The 20,927-nt window shown below is 41.7% G+C and overlaps 1 protein-coding gene across 2 annotated transcripts in view; it reads right to left on the bottom strand.

The window, feature by feature from the left end:
• LOC112560502 overlaps window positions 1-20,927 on the bottom strand; it is a 41,506-nt gene that overhangs the window by 9,526 nt on the left and 11,053 nt on the right. The window contains exons 2-5 of one of the 2 annotated variants that reach the window (XM_025232403.1): window positions 20,411-20,532; window positions 19,251-19,375; window positions 14,060-14,676; window positions 4,708-4,761 (exon numbers count right to left, since the gene is read on the bottom strand). In XM_025232403.1, the coding sequence (XP_025088188.1) occupies window positions 4,708-4,761; window positions 14,060-14,676; window positions 19,251-19,375; window positions 20,411-20,532 (918 nt within the window). Of the gene's footprint in view, window positions 1-4,707; window positions 4,762-14,059; window positions 14,677-19,250; window positions 19,376-20,410; window positions 20,638-20,927 lie in introns of those variants that run through there. The other variant, XM_025232402.1, reaches the window with a different exon arrangement.

Below are 20,927 nucleotides of genomic sequence, written 5' to 3' on the forward strand. Positions count from 1 at the left end.
TGCATGAAACATCAACACTATTTCGGAGTGGAGTTAAAATTCGTGAAAAGGGAGGGTGTGAGATCTTACGGGCACGTAATCCCAGGAAGGTAATTACGAAAGGTAAACAAAGCTGGAGATGGACACCGGATTCAGACCTTATGTGCTGACACAAAAGAGACAGAAAGCCTGAGCAAAACCTCTTTTCCTGCCACAAAAATAGAATGAAAGAAAAGAAAAGTGGTAGTTCGATAAGGACGATAGTCCGGCTTTTCTTAGAGGTAGCAAGTCTGTTTTTTTCCCTAGCCACTTCTTTAATGACTACAGCTTTTAACCGGACTCCAGATGGACATCTTTAGGTTATCTGCAAACCTCAGTGTGCATGAGTTGGTGCGCAGAGAAATCTCTCCTTGCCTCGGGAGTAAAGCTATTACTGGAGTTATTAAACCTCACTTCATGCTGAGGTTCATGGACTAATCAGGGGTAAAGCTACTACTGGAGTATCTTTACCTCCACTTCATGGCTGTCGCTCCAGGACTAATCAGGATGTAAAGCTACCTCTGGTATTGTCTTTACCTCCCACTTCATGGATGCGGCTCCAGGGCTAATCTGACAGCCACTTGCGCATTTCCTGTTTGAAGAGCAGAGCAAATATAATCGGTTGCCTCTGGTGACGTCCCCTTCAGCCCTCAGTCTCCAGGCGGCGATCATGCAAGCTGCTTTGCATGCCGGTCCCTACTAAAGAACAAGTAAAGCCGTCTTCTCCTTCAGCTCATGATGAATTATTATCTGACCGATAGGGACGGCCGTGAATTTTTGTCTCCCGCTTTTTCTATAATAGTCTCTGTCTCTGGCATTGTGCCAGACTCTCATCTTCTGTGTTCTCGGCCTCAGCATCTCGCCTGTCTTCATTCTGGAATTCTCATCTCCTTTTTCGTTTCTTTTTCTCTCTACAAAAGTATTATGGTTCTGCAAGAACTTTTCACAATCTTTTGATAGTTCTTGAACATCTAAACTGAGAGCGAGCTGTCCATATTTCTATATCATCAGGGAAATAGCAACTTTAGTTTGTGTTGATATAAAATTTGAAAATTTCATGATAAACTTAAATATATTATTGTTACGATATCACGTGTTACGCTCTCAAAAAATGGTCTTACTGAAAAAATAAAACTTTGTATTCTTTCGTATAAAATACTTTTGCATCCAAATGACCTGCATTGTTAAATACTTTACATTCACTTTTGCTGTACTCATCAAAGTAACCTAATTTGTATACACTAAACGTGTAGGTACTTATTCATTGTCATCTAAACACCAAGACATTGACTGAATAATGATGTCAACACTAACAATAAAGAAAAAGGTAAGCAACTCCCTTTGTAATCAAGACAACCGCATATTTCTTACGGTAATTGTTTTCAGTGGAAAGGGAAAACGAAGTAAAGATTTTAAAACAAGGAAGGAACAGAAAAGAAAAAAAAAAGAGAAAAAAATCCAAAAATCCCTTCAAAGATAAAAGAAAAAAAACTAGAAAAGTCAAAGTTCTTAAATGCGGACTGGGAGAATCCCAAATTGTCGGGTGACGGCCTTTAGTAAGTGAACAGAAGATTAACTGCCATTCTGCTTGTCCGCCAACCCAAGCCTCCCCTTGTAATGAGCCTGTCAGTCAACCTGAGCCTGCTACTCACGGTGAGTCAACAGAAGGACAAGGACGATGCCTCCAGAGGCCAATCATTGAAAATGTACAGCAACAACATTCATTCTTGACAATGATGCCAACATAAGCAAGTAAACATTCTAGGAGCCTGGGTGTACCCCCACTCCCATGTCCACGATTGAGTGTCCAGGCTCATTAAAAGTTGTATAAAGCAGCCATATAAAAAGTCGTATACAAGCCCTAATCTCACAAACCACACGCGCATAGGATCCAGTGTCGGCGGTCGAATCTCAGCAGCGGTTTTGCATGGGGTTGTATTTATTGCTGATAAAGAAAATGGAGACTGCGGCAGCGAGGACAAACAGTTTGTGATAACGACCCTAGAAGAGACTTCCCGCCCGACGGGGCAATAGTCTGCGCCAGACGGGGTCACGGAACCAGACGAGGTCCACACGGTGCCTGGACGCCTGCAAATGCTGGGCCGGACATCCCCCCCCCTCGACCACACTTTGGTCGTCCACAGAGTGTTATCTCTCGTCCAAGCAGGCGCAGACGTACACACGAACAGAGGAAAAAATGTAATGGAAGAATAAAGAAACAGAAAGGACACACGCCATGTGGAAAATAACATTTTTAAACAAGAATGAACGAATCAAAAAAGAAAGATTCTGCAGACAGATCCACTAAACCTATTTGTGTAGAGAAAGCAGATGCAATGGAAGGAATTAATTAACCAATACAAAAAATAACAATTTTTTTTAAAATGAGTTTGAGAAAGTGGAGTATGCAACTAGTGACCCTCGATTGAACTTATGACCTGTTGACAGGTCAGACATCGTCTAATACGCGTTAAAGAAGTCGGTTAGCAGAAGCCAGGGTGTTCACTCGCAGACGATGACAACTTTAATGTTTGGTTTTATTCTTTCCTGGAGTGTGCAAACATTAGGCAAAGATAAAACAAATGATAGTAACGATTACTGCAATTTATTCTGTCATTATCATCGTTGTTATGTTTTTTCTCTCTTCACAAACACATTCAAACGTGCAAGCACGCGCACACACTCACACACAAAGTCGTTCTGTCAGACTGCGGTTTCGAAAAAGCCTAGTGGGCGGCCAAAAAATGAGTTTCTAGCGATTTCCGATTGTAATGAGATTTAGCGACAGGCCGACTGATGGAACATGGCGGCACCGCGCTCAGACGAGAGGCGCTAACAGATGAGGTGAGCACAGCAAAGTGGCCACCCGCACTGGGCCGGCAGTTGATATTGTGGGTGATGGGTGGCCACTGGCTGTTCACCACACTAGCTTGCCTTTCACCATGTTCGTCTGTCCTTCCTGTCTGTCTCTTACATAGGGTTGCCTTCCTCATATCACAGAGTTATCTACCTTAGCTAACCTAATGTGTTTGTGTGTGTGTGTGAATGAAAATTGTCGCGATAAATTATAATAATGTTTATAAAATTATACATATACTGTGTATATTAATAATGAGCATAGATATATATATTAATACCGAAATAAATGTAATTTGTCACAGCAATTCATAAAATATTCACAGCTACTTAGTATTATAATTCATTAATCATAACATATGAAGCATGATATACAATACAAATAATGAGTTACAAACAATAAAAGAGTATTGAAAAGAAAAAAGTTTATTTTTGCACTGCCGATACGAGTTATGTTCAAAGAAAGAGACAATTAAGGAAGGATGGAAGGGAAAACATAAAAACAAGTTTCGGGGTCTGACTACTGCTACTGTCTCCAGTCCTATGTGTAGCATGGCATGTCTTCATTCTAAACAGGCTTCAAGGAGAGAAATTAATGTAAGTCCAGACCTGCTCTCTCTTACTTCTTCTCTTTAGTGTTGTGCACATTTGGGGGCTTCCTTGAGAAGACTTTAGTTTGCAGTCACCCCTCCCCAACCTTTTTTTGTTGCTGTTGACGAATGGACGAAAAGGGAGATGCGAACATCAAGTGCTTCTATATGTGAAGGGTTTTGCTTTGCGTTTGCCTCGCTCGATAAATGGGAAGATAATCAAACAAGTAGTGACTTATCCCCTCCCTGGCACCCCCTCTTAAAAAAATCCTCTCTCAAGCATTTCAATTTAATTTCTGCCTATCTCGGAAATTAGTAAGCTCAGTATTTACAATTTCTTCGCCATATATGTCGCTGTGCACTTTATATTTCTCTTTTACAACTCATTACTCCCTCAAAATGAAATAAAAATATACCTTACCCCACAACCTCTCTCTCCATCCCTCTTTTCTAACCTTGACCTGGCTGGATGGAGGGTAAGGGGAGGGGTTATTAATTCTACAAACTCTCCCCCGCGGGGTTATTGTGCCAAACGATCCTCTTTACAGCCAGAGATCCTGTTTTAACATGCTTTCTGTGGTTCTGACCCGGGACGAGACCCAAACCATTAAAAAAAAAAAAAAAAAAGAAGAGAGAATATGAGTTCGCCCTTAGAGTCTCGTCTTGCCAGCCCGAGGGTCGGATAGTGATTAATAATGCATTCTTGTATTTATCGTCACACGGTACAGAATGACTGTCGCGCTGGATTCTGGGAATCGATTCCCTGGGGCCGTGACCACGTGTGAGGTAACGCGAGGATGAAGACTCCGAAAAGGCAACATGGAGCAGAGGAATGAAATATTCACGAGAAAACACGAACAAATGTTGTTTTGATTGAGAGGCGCCATGCGTCTCCATCCAATAGTTGCAGCCGTTAAAAAAACCTCACTCAGTTTCACTGCTTTTGGAAATGCCTGTGAAAATGACTAACAGCCCGAGTGATAAATCATGGAGTCGCTTTCCAGACCTGGTCTGGACTTGAAATAGTGTGGAGCACAAGACGCCATCGAGGCGCTTACAGCTTCACTGCGCATGCGTCATCAACCGCCAGATAATCAACGGCAAAAGACTAATCTGTAGTTTGACTTTGAGTGTAAATAACGGATAGGGTGGTTTGTGGGGCGATGTTTTTATACAAACAGAGGGTCAGTGAAGGATGCTTGGGGAAAAGAAACAGAAGAAAATGATAAACATAAATTTTTACCTCTAGCTTCCTTTTGAAGAAAGGCAGGCCTGCACAGAAAGCTTTCAGCAGCGTCCAAGTTTGTTAGAAATAGAAATAGACAGGTGTCCATGGGATCCCGTCCCATCCCATGGCAATTTATACCTGTCCCATCCCGTCCCATGGATGTTTCCCATGGGATTCCCATGGTATTAACAATCCTATGGACAACACTGAAAAAGTTCTATAATTCCTGCTACTTCACATACAATAGATGATTCAGAGGAAAGAATCCTTGATGAATGAAATAACAGTAAATTTATTTTGCAAATCAAGTATCGACTACCATGGGATCCCATGGATGGGATTCCATGATTCCCATTCCTATGGACAACACTGGAAATAGAGAATAGGATAATGTTTCACGTGTAGATGAAGTTTAAAACATAATAATATAGAAAGACAATAGAAGTAAAGGTTTAATAGAAGGTAAAAATGTCTTCCAGAGCTCAACAAAATTGATAAATATTTTTACAAACAACACCATATATGGACAGAGATGAAAAGCAAACAGCAAGATTGTAATTAGATACCTTTATGTTGTCAAAGCACAATAATTGTGTTAATGGAGATGCATCCACGGAGGATTATTACTTTATGAGTTTTAACTATTTCTGTGCATGGTTATATTTGCACATTCGAGAATAGAAGTGAGTTAATTAATTACTGATATTTGGGGTAATTGTACCTTGTACTAACTTAATTTTTGTCATTAAAAGAGCACCGTATTCGATATTTGATAGATGCACACATCTCTGATTTAAAAGTATTATGTCAAAGATGTATAATGGAATAATATCCATTCCTAGAAGTTTGAACTTACAACATAGTACGTTTGTGTTGTGCTCTAAATGATGTAAAAAAGGATGAAAAATGAAGAAAAGTAAAAAAAAAAAAGCCTAAAAGAACGGATAAATAAATAAGGGAATAAAGAAATCTCTCTTTCACATCATCAATTAATTAAATAAAATTACTATAACATGACTATTTTTCTTGTTCTCTTACTTCTAATTCCTAATTTGAGGAAATCAGTAAATCACAGAGATAAAATGAGAGTAGAGTTTTAATGCATTAAATATCTGTTCTCAATGTTCATTTTCTTCCATGACATCAATTCTGTTTACAAATTTAGCATGATAACAACTGGACATCTTAAAAGACTAGACCCAAGCCAGCTGCAACAGGGAGACATAACAAGACAATCTGTCTTAATGAATAATTTAATTAATATGAGTGCCTGACATTGCCCACGTACTTGCGAGACAGTTTGGAATTAATATTCGGCACTATAGCCCAATATCTGACATGACAAAAACCTTTTTAACATAACTCGAGACACATGGAAGATAGTACTGCAGACAGAAACTAAGGGAACGGACGACTAAACAAATTTAAGGGCAAACTATATCTAACAAAACTGCCTTATAGGTTGTTTGAAAAACACAGGTGGAAAAACACGAAATCGCCAAAAGACGAAGGATGTATATCTCTTAAAATACCAAGGGGAAAGCTCAAAGCAAAGGAGGTAGATAAGGATGTATCTAAAGCAACCGTTAACCACACCTGCCTTTAGTGGGGCAACGGAATGTCCTTAGTTCAGAGATGTTTTTCGTCTCGTAAAATCGGTTTCCTCTTAATGAATGACCCACAAGAGCAAATACTTCCCACAGGTGAAGGCCTGTTCTAGCCCCTCTGCAGTTCGGACGATGAAAGGAGCCGAACTTTTTCATGTCCACGGTGAAGTTGCAGGTGAACCACAAGTATTTTTATTTTAAAATTTTTAACGTCTATCGTTTTGTAAAAAAATAAAAACATTCTAAGATAAAAGTCTTTTTTTTCGTGATTTTAATGTTTATCGTGATTGCACCATGTTATCGTTCTGTTGGGAACGATGGTCGTTATCTTCTCATTCATGATCTCGCCATACCGCTTGTCCACAAGTGTACCTTGCAGAACCGAGCATTTAGAGCTACATCCACAGCTATTCATCCATTCCATCCACTCCATCTCACTAGACAACGCGCTGACAGCGTCTCGAAACATTCAGAGGGAAGGAGAGAGAGAGCAGAAGAGAGGTGAGAGAGATATACAGAGACCAACACCCGACAGTCATGAGAAGACAAGCGCTGCAGGTGAGAAACATCTTGGGTCACGTGACTGTGAGTAAACTCAAATCTCAGCAACTTATCAGGGACTCAACAAAAAATGATTGATAACAGGAACAATAAAGTAGACCTTCTGAGGGTCAAAGAAAGTGCGCGGTTTACATTTCCCTTTATGTGTCACATAAACTCAAAGACATTCAGCACATCTACACTTGATAGCGGAGGTATACAAAAAATCTTGTAGGGGAAGGAATTCCACTCTGCAGCCAAAAACAGACCTCTTTACTTATCAAAAAAACATCTAAAGAGATCTTAAGAAAACAAAACAAAATTTTATTTAAAAAATTCTGTATCCACCAAAAGTATTAACAATTGTCGAAAGTTTCTTAAATCAAAAAACTTCTAATGAAAGCAAACAAAAACTGATTGTTAAAAATAGGTCTCGTCTTGCACGACGAGCAAGGTATATGCATCTTAACTAAGTAGTTTTAATACTATTCTTATAAAACATTTCATGGCTTTTATCTAAGTGCGTTTGAGATCTTATTCGGGTACAGGGGATGGCAAACTTTAGGTCAACGCTGCTAGTGCGGGAACATAAACCATCTGTCTTTTTTTTTTTCTTTTTTTCTTTTTGCTTGCCAAGGAAATACTGGGTCAAGGTCTAAGATTTAAGGGGCTGGATCAATCAGCTGATGATTTCATACTCTGATATTGTATTTTCATAACCGGATGATTGCTTATTTATGCGAGTTGCTTTTCCGGCCTCCACTAATTTTCCTGATTCCCTGAGGGTTTTTTTTTTTTTTTTTCGTCTTACACGACAATAAATTTTCTCACCCCTCACAGCCCTAGTAACTTCACGATGACCCCAGTTGAGTCAAGTTACCCCCAGTAATTCCAAGTCGACCTCATAAATGGCAAGCTGCCCCGCTCCTACAGACTTCTTTGCCCCACAAACCTTCCGATGTCTTCAGAAATGGCAAGCTGTCAGAAACCTCAAGCTGCCCCCACAAATGTCATGCTGTTCCCTTAACAGGTCAAACTGCCCTTTAGAAACGCCCAACTGCCCCTAAAAACTTGTCAAGCTGTCCCCCAAAGTGTGAAGTTGTCTCAAAAATGTCAAGCTGCCCCCAGAGAGGCACGTGAGTCCTTAAATTCAGACGAGTCTTCAAGTGCTGCGACATGAACTTGGGAAAAACTGTTTAACTCGTCTTCTTTTCTCTTTCTCTTTCTCTTTCTCTTTCTCTCTCTTCCCGAGTAGAATGATGACAGAAGTTTGCACGCAGAACGAATCTTTATGATGGTTGCAGTGTGCCACCCGAAGCCCGTAGCCAGGCAATCAAAAGTGCAGATGTAAAAATCTCGTGTAGGATTATCTCCCGGCATTTTAAAGTTACCTCCCTCATGTCTCCCAAAACAGAGACACACACAGAGTTATATATTTATATATACGTACATGCACTCACGTGCGATGAGACAGATGGACATTTTGCGGCTACAATATAATAACAAGAAAATATATTACTTAGTATGCGTAAAGCCTTCTAGTCTACGAAGCCATGAAAATTCAAAAATACTAGACACAAAGCACCAGAAAAACTGAGACACACCAAATACTAACAAAAAAAAATGTTAACATTTGTATAGACATAGACTGACAGACAGATTATACTAGCGGACACACAGACAGACGAAAGCAAAAAATTGTAATAAATGACATGAAGGGGGAAGAATATCACATTCACAATTAATCCACGTTCCTCCTCTAAAACATTTTTTCTCATCTGAAATCAATTCAGCCGCATGATATTTTTATACGTTTTCTTTTAAGTTTGTAAAAAAAAAAATTCTCCTAAATGCTCGCTGCTTGAGCAAACTTTAATGAGAAGAGTCTCCCGTCGAGAATTTCAATTTTGGCGTCTCTGGACCTTTTGGAAAAGGATTTCTTTGTTGGCCATCTTGCTAGCTAAGCGGAAACACGTGATATTCTGTCTTTGAAGCCCACTTTCAAGGCGCTGCGTGTTATATCAACGGGAGGAATCGCTTCCACAGCTGTGGTCACCACTTCTCCGCTCCATTTAATTAAACGGCCTTTATTGAAAATTTACGAGAGAGGGGCCAGAGCAGACAGAAGGCGACACTCTAGTAAACATGGACTGTACAATGGTTGACTTATAAACCCACATATCTAGATCGTACCCTGTCGTCTGCTATACTGGAAACAGACAAAGCAGTTGGATAAGGCTGAGAAAGATGAACTAACCCGACCCCAATACTATCTTCAGTCATCAGCAAAATGGGTTGCTCAAACTTTTTTAAACTTCCCTACCCTCAAAAGGTCAGTTTGTGAAAGAATCCAGTCTGTTTAAAAAGCGCTACAAAACGTGCATCATCTGTAGACTGTCGACTGATAGCTGTGGCAGCTGGAGAGGATGCAGCTGCCAAGGGTTTAATCTGCCCTGGGACAACGGGTGGTAGATGCCGCTTCCTTTCATTGTTGCTGATGATGTTATTGTTGCTGCAGGCGGTGCCCACTGCTGCCGACGATTCCTGTTGATGCAACGTGCGCAACTCCCGTCCACCCCAACTGCCAGCCATGTTTGTCCTGGCTGCCATTCAAGGGGCCAGAACTCATTCTCCAGGACATATGCATGACATTCAGTTTGCAAAGCGCGCTCTGTCGGTGAGTGCGGGAACGACGATTGAAGAACTGGACGCCGAGTTCTGTCAAAACTTTCATGGTCTTTTCGTGAGTAAGTGGTTATTATTTTAAAAAATGTCAGCGAGTACACTTCCTCTGACACCTCGAGGTCCGAGTCTTCAAACATCGCCATCCACAGGAATGTAGCAGTTGGAAAACATTGATGTCCATGGACACGTTTACATTGGCAAGACAGTAGCCAGCAGAAAGAGTTGAGGTTTGACGATTGCATGCTCAAGCTTTCAAAATCCTTCAAACTCTGACCTCATTGTGCACTAAATTACTGTTAGTGACCTTTCCGAACTGATGTATAAAGTATGTGTTTATGAGAACACGTGAAAACTGGAAAAGTGCTCTAACCAGCGATAAAGGATATCAATGGGTATTTTTGGATGGTATCTAGGCGGGTCTATCATTACCCCATACCTGGGACATCAGGAAAGAAGAGAGAGAGATAAAAGCTTGGCAGGGAAAATGTTAGTGCTAGTGATGAAGAAAGACAGAAGTGGACAAAACCAAACGCAACAGAGAATGAAAAAGGAAGGAATAAATGAGACAAAAGAGAGGAAGGGAGAGAACTGTAAGCAAGAAATAATGAGTAAAGCAAACGGAGGAAAAGAAATGGAAAAAAAAGATGGAGGGAGGACTTGGGATATGGCAAGGAATGGCTAACGCTAAAAATGCAACGGCATTAAAATCACTTTAAACATGAAGAAAGTTGAAATCTGAGATTTATTTCTTCATAATTAAATATACCCCACATTTAGCCCACCCTCGGAGTAGTGGATTTGAATACTCTCTCGTTTCAAATCATCGATTTTTTTAACGATTTCATTCGTTTTCGTTCATACAGGACATAACATTATCCCTACGTGGGGTCCAGCTGTATTCTTTGCAGATCACATCGCACAATTTTCAAGTTTCTTGAAAGAAATTTTTTTAAATATTTTTTTTCATGGCGATCTTTCTTTACAGAGAGCTTCTTATTCATCGTCGAAGTCCAAAGGCTATTCAACACCAAACCAAATTTTGGGATTTGAAAAACAGTTATCCCATTAATTATTTAAAAATAAAATCAGAGGAGATAAAAATCTTTTCCGAAATTTTTGTGTTTTCTGTCCTATAATTTTTTTCCTGTGTTTGTCTTAATTATTTTTTTCGTTTACCATGAGCATCTTTTTACTGCTTGTGAATGCCTCGTTTTCTGGAAGGGAAGGTGCAGGGTTGTCGTGTTCAACCCCGTTTCAGTTTTATAAATGTTTAAGAAACATTACAGCTTCCAAGTTTACATACAGGCAAAACCTTCACACACAGACAAGCACGAAGAGAGGAATAGAAACTTGGAACGAGATCAAGAGACTAGACAGCAGTTAGCGATAAGGAGAGAAATAACAAAAAAGTTGGGAGGATGATAAGAAAAGACAGAAAGAAAGAAAGGCGAGAGACAGAGGTGTCAGCTACAAATCTCATTCATAAGCCAAAAACACATTTCCTGTAAGAGAACCCAGGTAGAAATAGCAGTTTCAACAGAGGAGGAATTTAAATATTTATATTTTATTTACTTATTTAAGATACATTCTGTTCTTGTGGCTGTAGCATTGCAGTCGACTTTAGGTCCAGCAACTTTAGGTCCAACAGGGTGGTTATTCCCCAAAGCAGGTGCAAAAGACTACCCCTCACACACACACCCAGTTCCCCATATCGTCGATCTGCGAAAATGATCTTTCTTTACGTGAACGGTGCATTGAGCACAGTCCCAAATGTCCTAACAGGCATTGACTGGCCACCATGGTCCAGCGCCAGTGTTTCGTTTTCAGGAATCATCGACCTGTAGAAATTGGCGAAAATGCACAAAAAGAGGTGGTGGTGTGTGGGGTGGAGAAGGTAAGGTGGAGAGGAGGGATAGGGGATACAGTTTTTTTTGGGGAGAAAAAAAGGTTATGGGGTGGTGAGCGAGAAGATGGGAGGAGAGGAAGGAAGCAGGGACGGGGCGCAAACCATCAGTGTAGGAGAGATTATTGTTCAATGGGAGATAATAGCGAATCAGCCTAACCTTGGCACCTTGCCAACTGCTTCTCCATTTACTACCCGACCACCCCACCCCAGCACCCTCGCCCACCCCGTTAGCGGGTGCCGTTCGTGCGAGATGACCTAGAGGGTCCCCCTCGGCTACTAAGACAACCCTGGAGCTGGGTCTTCCATGCACCTCTGAGAACGGCTTGAGGATCGACTGGCTGTGACCCAGCCGCCTGACCTCCTCCGCGGAAAGCTTTTGGAATCCAATCTCAGGAATCACAGATTTTGCCGTCCGTAGCAACGATCCCAGACAACTCGCGAAATGAAGCTTGGGAAAAGAGAGAGAGAGGGGGGGGAGGGAAAAGATGGCGGATGGAGGAGTTGAGGAGGTGAGCGCAAGCTATGGACAGGATGCGCATGCAAATATATTTAAATTCCTGCGCCTAACCGCCTCCGGGCGGGTGGTTGGCGCTGGCGCAAGGATTCGTACTTGTGTGATTTTCATGGCATTGTGTACTTTTATGAGGTCATGTGATAAGGTTATCTTGAGGACGCCATTGCTGGCGTTGTTTTTTTCATCGTCGTGTTCTCGGCGTCACGTGACGTCACGAAATAACGCTCGGGGTCACTGGCCTTAAGTATTTTTTTTTCCGAATCCAAAATGGAATAACCTTTTGCGGCTTAGAAAATGGAAGAATAGGTTTAATACAGTTCTGGCGAAACGCAGACGACAACACCATGTCATCAAGACTTTATTTAGTAGTCACATTATCTCCTTATCTTCACTACTTTCTTTCTTCCATCTTTTTCTTGTTTTGTCACTTTCTGGTTTACATTTTGTCTGTTTTTTTTTAAAGAATTTCAATCCATACCATAAGCAATATGGATGTAAAGCACCATTCTTTCATCACATGAAATAACCATTTACATTCCTTCAGCAAACTTTTATCCTTCGTAAACGCATGTGGTAGAACAGGACATTAACTTAGAGTAGACTACACGTATTAACGAATTATTCTCTCTCACACTTTCGTTTACTCTAGACATCCGAGACATGATTTGTGGTCAGGTATGCGTAATGTATGTATGTAATATATGTGTGTGTTTATCTCTCCTTCTCTTTTTCTTTAAGACATGAAAAGTATCCACGCTTGGCTCCAATGTCCCTTTATCAGATTGTTCCCTTTCGTCCTTCCATCATGCAAAGAGTCGGGGGACACACAGATACCATAAGACAGAGAAAGGCTGAACTACGTACACTCGATACGAAGTCCCAGACAACTCTTTACTATGTTAAGAGGTCTCCTCAAGAAGGTGCATCGCTCACAGGCACAACACCTTTCAGCACTTCCCTTTCCCTCAGTCAAAAGTCAATGTATTGGTGACAATCATAAAAAAGCCGAAGGATCCATTGGGAGGAAGTGGGGGAGAGTCAGGGTGAAGATCGGAGGATGCCAGATGAGAGAAGCTCGTACAGTAGACAGTGCGTCTGGCCAAGGAACAGTCGATGTTCAGACAAACTAAATCAAGTCGAAAGCCCGTTAGACGGTGTGTACCATACGGTGGTGGTCGATACCCGGCGCCCGAGGCCAGAAAGATGGGCCCATCCGGGTCAGTCGAGTCTCCAAAATAGGAAGGTCACCTTGCGCGACCATCGAGGCTCCTGGCCATCAAACAGTCAATGAGCAGACAAATTTAGGAAAAGGAATAATAACCTTTGAGACTGCGCGAAACTTTGTGCTTTTTAGACTGAAAATTCTTGCCGTTGAAAAACATGTTTACTAAGAACTGAGTGCGTTCTCTTTAGCGCAAAGAATCGTGAAAATATTGATACACTGGAAGTAGAAGCAATGTGAAAAATGTCTGTTCCTGCTAGAGATACCATTCTTTCCTCAGTGAGAATTTTTCCACCTTAACTTTGCTTATCTGTCCTTTGGAAACCATGTTCTTGCTTTTCTCTATTTCCCGAGTCCCTCATTTTAAAGAATATGTACATAAACTGCTGAAGTGCCACGTGCAAGCAAAAAAACATGGTTACCATAGAACTGATTGTAAGGACATCACCTTTATAAACCTTTTTCTTTGGTCCGTACTTCCAGTGGTGCATAATTTTCTTCTCCTTGTCATGATCGTCATTAATCAAACTAATTCACTACCAAGCACGGAAATTCTCCAAATAAATAATGTTTGCTAGTGCTTTCCTTTCAAGCTAAGAATATATTCCAAAAACTCGCATTAAATGATTTTTCAGAATAATAAAGAACCTCTAAGGGAACCAATCCCTTCAACTTGAAATAATGTAAAAGGGGAAACTACTACACATGTATTGTTAAATTTCTAACTTTCATCTCATTACTATAATATTATTGGTAGACGACGTTTCTGTTTTAATTCTTTGTTGTGTTAAATATTTCTGTTAACTGTAGACAGTGTCAACGATGTCATTATGCGAGAATAGAGTCAAAAACATTCAGAAAGACAACATTTTGACCAATCAGAAATGACTCACCTCAAAGACGAGGCATGCCATCATAGTGAGGCTGACAATGTGAAGCGCATGCGCGACCTCCTCCTCCAGGCTGTACACGTGACCTTTCTTATGCTTCCCGTCCTTTTCGTGCCCGGTCCCCTGCGAGTGTGTGTGACCTTCCCCTTCAGGATCATAGCCTTGACCTCCAGGCAGCGGCTTGACGTGCGAGGTCAGGTTCTCTCGCACATCATCGACCACTACCACGTATTCCCTCACTTCGTTGGCGTTCGACACACTGCGCGTGCCCCGCCGGTGGCTTTTATCATGTGACGTCCACGCGGCGAGAGCAAAGAAAGAAGACGATGACGACGAAGATGATGGCCCCGACGACAAGGACGATACTCCAGCGACATCCGACGACGCTGGCGACGCGTCGGACGAGTTTGTCGGCGACAACGACGATGCAGATGACAGGATGGATGAGTTGCTTGAGGAGGATGAGTTATCGTGAGGGTTGTACCAGATGATGCGGGACTTGACGATGAGTTCGAAGACATCACTGATGTTTGCATCCGTGTCGTTAATTTGCGAGGGGTAAGCTTTGTGCAGCTTGGCTTTGAACTCGCGTATGGCGCTCTCAGATGTCTCGAGGGTGTCTGCAACAGTGAACAATATTTCTGGTTACACACAAAATCCGTTAGCATCTTCATCACCTTAAAGATGTCGAGGACCCAGCTCTCAAACGGTTGTAATCTCGACTATATATATATATTCATATACAGTTCTAATGTTGGGTTCGTTACACTACTGGAGCTTTGAATGCTGCCGATTGATGCTTATACCCGTGTTTCTCATAGACACAAGGGTGGACGAGGTGTTAATGCTGATTTTAGGAAAGAGCATTCTGCACCGAGCTTTACCGAGTCATTAGAGAAACAAGCTGCACCTCACAAGACACTTCCGTTAAGGATTATGGGAAGACTGTTCCTTAAGCACTCAAGCATACAAAAGTAAAAAGTCGTTTACAGCTTTTTCTGGTTTGCGTAAATTTTTAGCTTCTTCCGATTTCAGCCATTTCTTTCCTTTTTCCTTTAATGTTCCGAAGATGCTCGTAATTTTCACATATATACATCTTAAGCTGCAGCTATAAAACATCTGACTTCCAGAAAGTACCGTGTACTCCAGAGAAGAAATGGGGTGTGGGGTTATTAGAATGATTGTTCCCAGTTGTTAGTGCGGGTTATTGCGATGAGTGGTTCCTGCTGCCATTGTTTAGCTACCTGACACTTCTCACCATGTTTTCTAGTCGAGAATATGCTTCGAAAACTTTTTTCTGATCGTCCCAAACAATCTGGTCTTTTCGATTTCCTTTATTTTATACTCGGAAATCTGTAATGCCAAGAAATGAAGTCTCAATTATAATTTGTGAACAATAAAGAATGATTTAATTTTCTTTCCTTTCTCTTTTAGGTATAGGACACGAGTCATGTGGGTGAGGTATGCTGGCCAACGAGAAATACTGGACATCGCGGAGAAGGATCTCGGCCGCACGTTTCGCCATCTTAGGAGCTTGGTGACAGACCCAGCAGGATGGATGGGTGGCAGCTTGCATGGGTAGATGGGTGGTGGAATGAGGAGCGGGAAACAGAACAGGGTTTTTGTGGGGAGGGGAGAAGAAAGGAAGTTTCATCACGCAAAAGGGAGCTACATCGCCAGCGCTGTCAAGAGCCGGCCGCACCAGCCCATTAAATGACTATCATTTTCTGAAGGAACGGTCAATAATGCCGGGTTGTAATGAGTGATTACGCAGGTTCCCGGATAATAAAACACAGCACAACGGTTTCTTGCGGCTCGCGGGACCAAAGTTTTGGCTGTCTTTCTCTCTCTCCCTCCCTGACACGCGCAAACCTTCACCGAAGTCCACCGTCGAAGGACGTGTGTACAAAAGACGAGGGTTGAACTAATGAAAGACAAGCCGTTCACCTCGGCATTACTTCCCCTTCCCCGCCCTCCAGTTCTCTCCCTTCAAGGTGCACGCGAAGCGAAGACAGGAGATGGCTGGTGCTGATTAGCACGGTTGGCACTGTATGTTCCGGAATGACCCAGTGCGCTACTTGTTTGAATATATGCAATATGTCCTAGTAGATCCCAGCATGCTTCAGCATGTCAGCAACAACAATAATAATAATAATATTATCCCAGAATGTTTAAACATAACTCTAGCATTTTCCAATACGACAGACATGGCCTCTCTTGCCCTTATTTCGCCGTTTCACGAGAGCAGCAAAGATGAACTCTAAAGTCACGGTACCCTGGTAACTGTCCACTCGTGGTGCCAGGTCCAACTGTCGGTCCTCAACTCCCTGAGTAAAAAAAAAAGTTTTAGTCTATCGAGGCTTCGCCACCAACTTGTTGATCGTGTGTTGCCTTGTCGCCCGTCTCTCAAAACTAAGTTTTAAAAAAGTTTTTTCGTAGGCATTGCACCATCTTGTGATCTCTGCTTTCATTCGTTTGCAAAAAAAGAGAAAACATTGGAGGAACATATGGAACAACGGCTCTGTCGACTTTTGCCAGGACCTTCTTACAAGAGCGTCAAGCAGCAGATGATTTATGTCCCTTGGGTACGAAACCATTTTACTAAACTAAAAAGTAGCAAGGCAGAAAGTTTTCCTTTTTTGTTTTCCTTTCCAGATCGATTCACCTCCCTTGGGGGATATGAAGCTTCCGAACAGTATTTTCATTTACGGCGGGAGGATTTACGTTGGACTTGCAGTGATCTCCCCTTACGATATCGCCAGAGACCAACATCCTGATAACGTATTACCCAAGAAGAAAAGCCAAAGAGCTTTTATGAAAATTTTACATGAAGCCTGCATTTCTTTTTTTTGGAGGGGGGGAGGACAATTTGTCGCGGGGGTGTGTGGTTGCAAGACGTGATAAGACAGATAAATCGTAGATGGCGTCTGCGTCGATCGTCGCCAGACTGTATGGGAGGCTAACGCAGTCATAATGCAAAGACAGGGTGGACTAGACTGGAGCCTGGGGTAGTCATGATGCATAGACATGGGAGACTGGTATACAGAATATGAATCTCAAGGGGAGGCTACAGAAGCAAACAATTTATTGCTCTGTGGTATCAGAATGCAATGCTATCAGTTCTTGTTGATTCTTATTTATTTCAACGATAACGTTTAGTAATTTATATTAACTTTCTAGCAATAACAAGAATAGTTTAAATTTAAAACTATTAACTTATCAAACCTTCTTCACACACTAAAATTATTTAATTTTGTAAGTAGAGTAATCTCAACCATCAATGCTAAATGTTGTACTATGCATTCTAGATGTGGATAAATATAACAAGAGATGTGAATAAATAATGAAAACATGTCTCTTTGATTTTTAATATCAAAAGATCAAAGCTATCATACCAAACAAAACAATCAATTAATAGCCATTCACTTTGATGTTTGATTTGTCAATCACACAGGCTTTTAGTTTTCCGGATTATATTCCTAAAACTGTAAATACTGTAGAATGTCAGAAAGAAATGTGAGCAGCCGGTAAGAGACTTTTCTTGTTGATCGATGTTTACTCGCATCAATGGAGACACCGACAGTTGGAATTCTTCCGCGTCACCAGTTCTACCGTCCGGTGTGACAAAACGTAAGTAATGTACATCCACGTTGTCAAGTCTGTCACAAGCTGGTATCCATTCTAATTTACATCTCTATTCTTCTGTTATTTCATCCACCACTCGGTCAAACTAGTCATTGGACAAGGTCAGTCCGATAGAAAAACAAACGAAGAAACAAGCGAACACACATACGCATGCATGTATCCACGCACACGCGAAGACTCACAGATAAAAGTGTTTTTATCGTACCACCAGACTAGTGACTGACGGTAATTTTTCAGCCACTCTGGTCAAGAGTTCAGGCATGACACTCGCAGAAGACTTACGAAAAGCAGGAATGCAGCGATGACGTCAAACTCATTGATATTTTCCTTCCCGCGCATTCATGACCTCGTCTAGACTCTCGAGCGACAAGGTGCAGGTTCCCCCTTCGACGTCCCGACGCCGTCAGCGCCACGTAATCGATATCAGGAGATTGAACATGGCACCGATCCCTGCCTGCTGCAGCTTAACATCTGAAGACAACCTACCCAAGTATGTGTGTTTGTGTGCCTGTTTTTTGAGTATGCATATATACGTGTGTGTGTGTGTGGGGGGGTGCTATGTATTTTCATGTATGAATTGATTTATTTATGTATCTCTGTGTGCATGTGATAGTCTGTACGCCAGGAAGTATGAAAGAAGTTTTTGTGCATCGTGTTGTTCATGTGTACAAACTGAGTCCTGGTACGAGAAACTTTCAGTCATAAACTTCACAAGGTTGGTAACTTGACTAGTAGGCGTTCATATCCCATGTTAACCTCGGCGGTTATACTTCTTTCGCATGGTAAGATTTATCATTGCTTTCTAAACTGTTTTAAATGCCTGCTGACGAATGTAAATAAACATTTTGGGACCTCAAACTGTGTGAACTGGCCGAACTAAACATTGATAACTCGTAAAGTCTGTTCTTACAGGTGTTAGAGTTCCCTTTCTTGTCCTAGCTTCCCACTCAACCACCAGCAACATCCCAACACCACACTGGAGTCAATGTGGCTAAGCTAAGCTATCTTAACTATGTCAGCTTTCTCGAATTATCCGTCGACCCGAGGTCCCCACATTAGCGTCAGTGGCGCTAAACTCAACTGTCTAAGCTATGTCGGCTTTCTCGAATTATCCACCGGCCTGAGATTACAAGGACCGGGCAAGACCAAAGGCCTACAGACCATTATTCTTAAGTCCACGAACAGAAACATAATCTGACGAACGTCTAAGACAGGGAGGGACGCGGAGGAGAAAGTGCGAGATTGAACGAGAGCATTGGTATAGGAAGCTCTGTTATTGAACTCACGTCCTGGACATCGTAGACAATACTGTAATTTATTTTTACTTAAATATTTATTAATGATATGACATCTTTTGATTTATGGTTCCATGGAATATCCACTGTGTCTTGTTTGCTCGGTTTTTTTTTTTTTATTTGTATCTGTTCTTTCTTTAATACATGTTAGTTTATGCAGACCCTCTTTCTCTTCTTTGTTCTTGAAAGTAATCAGTCTGCCACTTCAGATTCTGACCAAATGCGAACCAAAGCTAGCAGGTACTAAGACTGACCTTTCACCTTATGCAGATCGAGGATGAGCTCTCCAAGGACCAGCGCGCAGTCGGTGACGCAGAACAAGGCGACGGTCAGCAGGACGTACTTGCTCTTCAACACCTTGTCTCCCTTTCGACGCCACCTGCCGATCACAAGCACCCTGATTCTCTCAAGTCTATAAACAACTCGCTTGCAAACACTTCTAGAATACCAAACTGATATCGATGAAAATTCAATAGAGATGATGAAAGTTTCTTTTATTCTTTACCCGTTTATTTCCGTTCCCTTCTGTGTCACCATCACTACCAAATCTCTCCTCATCTACCCCTTCTCAACCTCTTCCCCATCTCCCCATCCCCTTTCTCCTACATTGACCTTTCAAGGGTCATTGGCTGCCATGAGAGTGAAGGGGTGAGTTGGTGCAACTGCACCGCTGACAGGGTAACACAATTAGGACACTGACCGTTAACAGGGTAACCGGGTTACAGAAGATGGCGCCGGATGCTTTACTGACGTCTGCTTATCAATAATGCTTTAATCACGTGCCTTTGAGCCTCCACTTGAAGTAGCAGGCTGCCTGGAGCTGATTATCTATTGATAGACTCTCTTATCAACGTGTTTGTACCTCTTTCGTTTTCATTCCACTGTGTGTGTGTGTTTGCGCGCGCGTGCGTGTATCTGTGTGTATGTGTGTGCGTGAGCTTGTACGGGCCAGTGCTATAAAAAAGCAGGCTCTGACACTTTTAAATGTTGTAAATTTAATTTAGAAATTTAGAAAAAAACGGAATATTTAGCATACGGTTTTGTCATCTGAAACTTTAGCTCCTTTTGTCCGTTACAATCTTGCTTCTCCCGTTTATTAAGTGAATAATTGATATTGTATCGTCCTAGTTTGCTTTTGTTTGTAGTTTCTTTTTTCACACAAATAAATGTACTCAAAAACGTTTTTTTCTCTTCCCTTCAATCTATCTTATCTCCCTCTTTCCAATTTCCAATTTCTTACAAATCTCCTCCACCCATCATCTATTTTCGGAATGACCTACAGAGAATCAAAACCTTTCTTGATTTATTTTGTCCATGCTTTCATTTTTTCAATTTTTTTTTATTTCTTCTCTTCTTCTTTTCTTTCAGTTTTTGTCTAGTGTTTATTTTTTTTCTTTCAAACGGGGTTACTTACTTGGACAGGGGATCAGTAGGCGGGCCTTTGGAGTCCCTCCTCAGTTCCTCCTCAAGCTCGCTCTCTATCTTCTCCACACATCCGTGTGTCTTGGCCAACACCAACGTCTCCGCCACCAGGGTCTGCGCAAACAAGAAACAACAACTGGTTATGAACTGGCTGTTAGAAGGCGCACACACAAACACAAACATATCCACACCTCGTCCGACACAGACAGACACATATTCAGACAGACAAGCAGACCTGCTACAGATAACTGACTACTCGTGCAACGACAACGACAACGAGGGCTGAAGTCGTGAACCCACTTGTCTCGTCTGCTAATGTCAGCCACTCAAAGCTGAGAGTGAGCAGCAACACTGACTCTCATCATAAGTACAAACAACATAAATCAAAAAATACTCACTTAGAATAGCATCGTCAACAAGAATCCCTCACGGACATCTTTTTCATTTTCCGGAAATGATGGAGGTATTCGTTCTCCTCCCTTACCAACACACCCATTCCCTGTACACAT

Source organism: Pomacea canaliculata, linkage group LG3 (assembly GCF_003073045.1).
Source record: "Pomacea canaliculata isolate SZHN2017 linkage group LG3, ASM307304v1, whole genome shotgun sequence".
Taxonomy (NCBI): domain Eukaryota; kingdom Metazoa; phylum Mollusca; class Gastropoda; order Architaenioglossa; family Ampullariidae; genus Pomacea; species Pomacea canaliculata.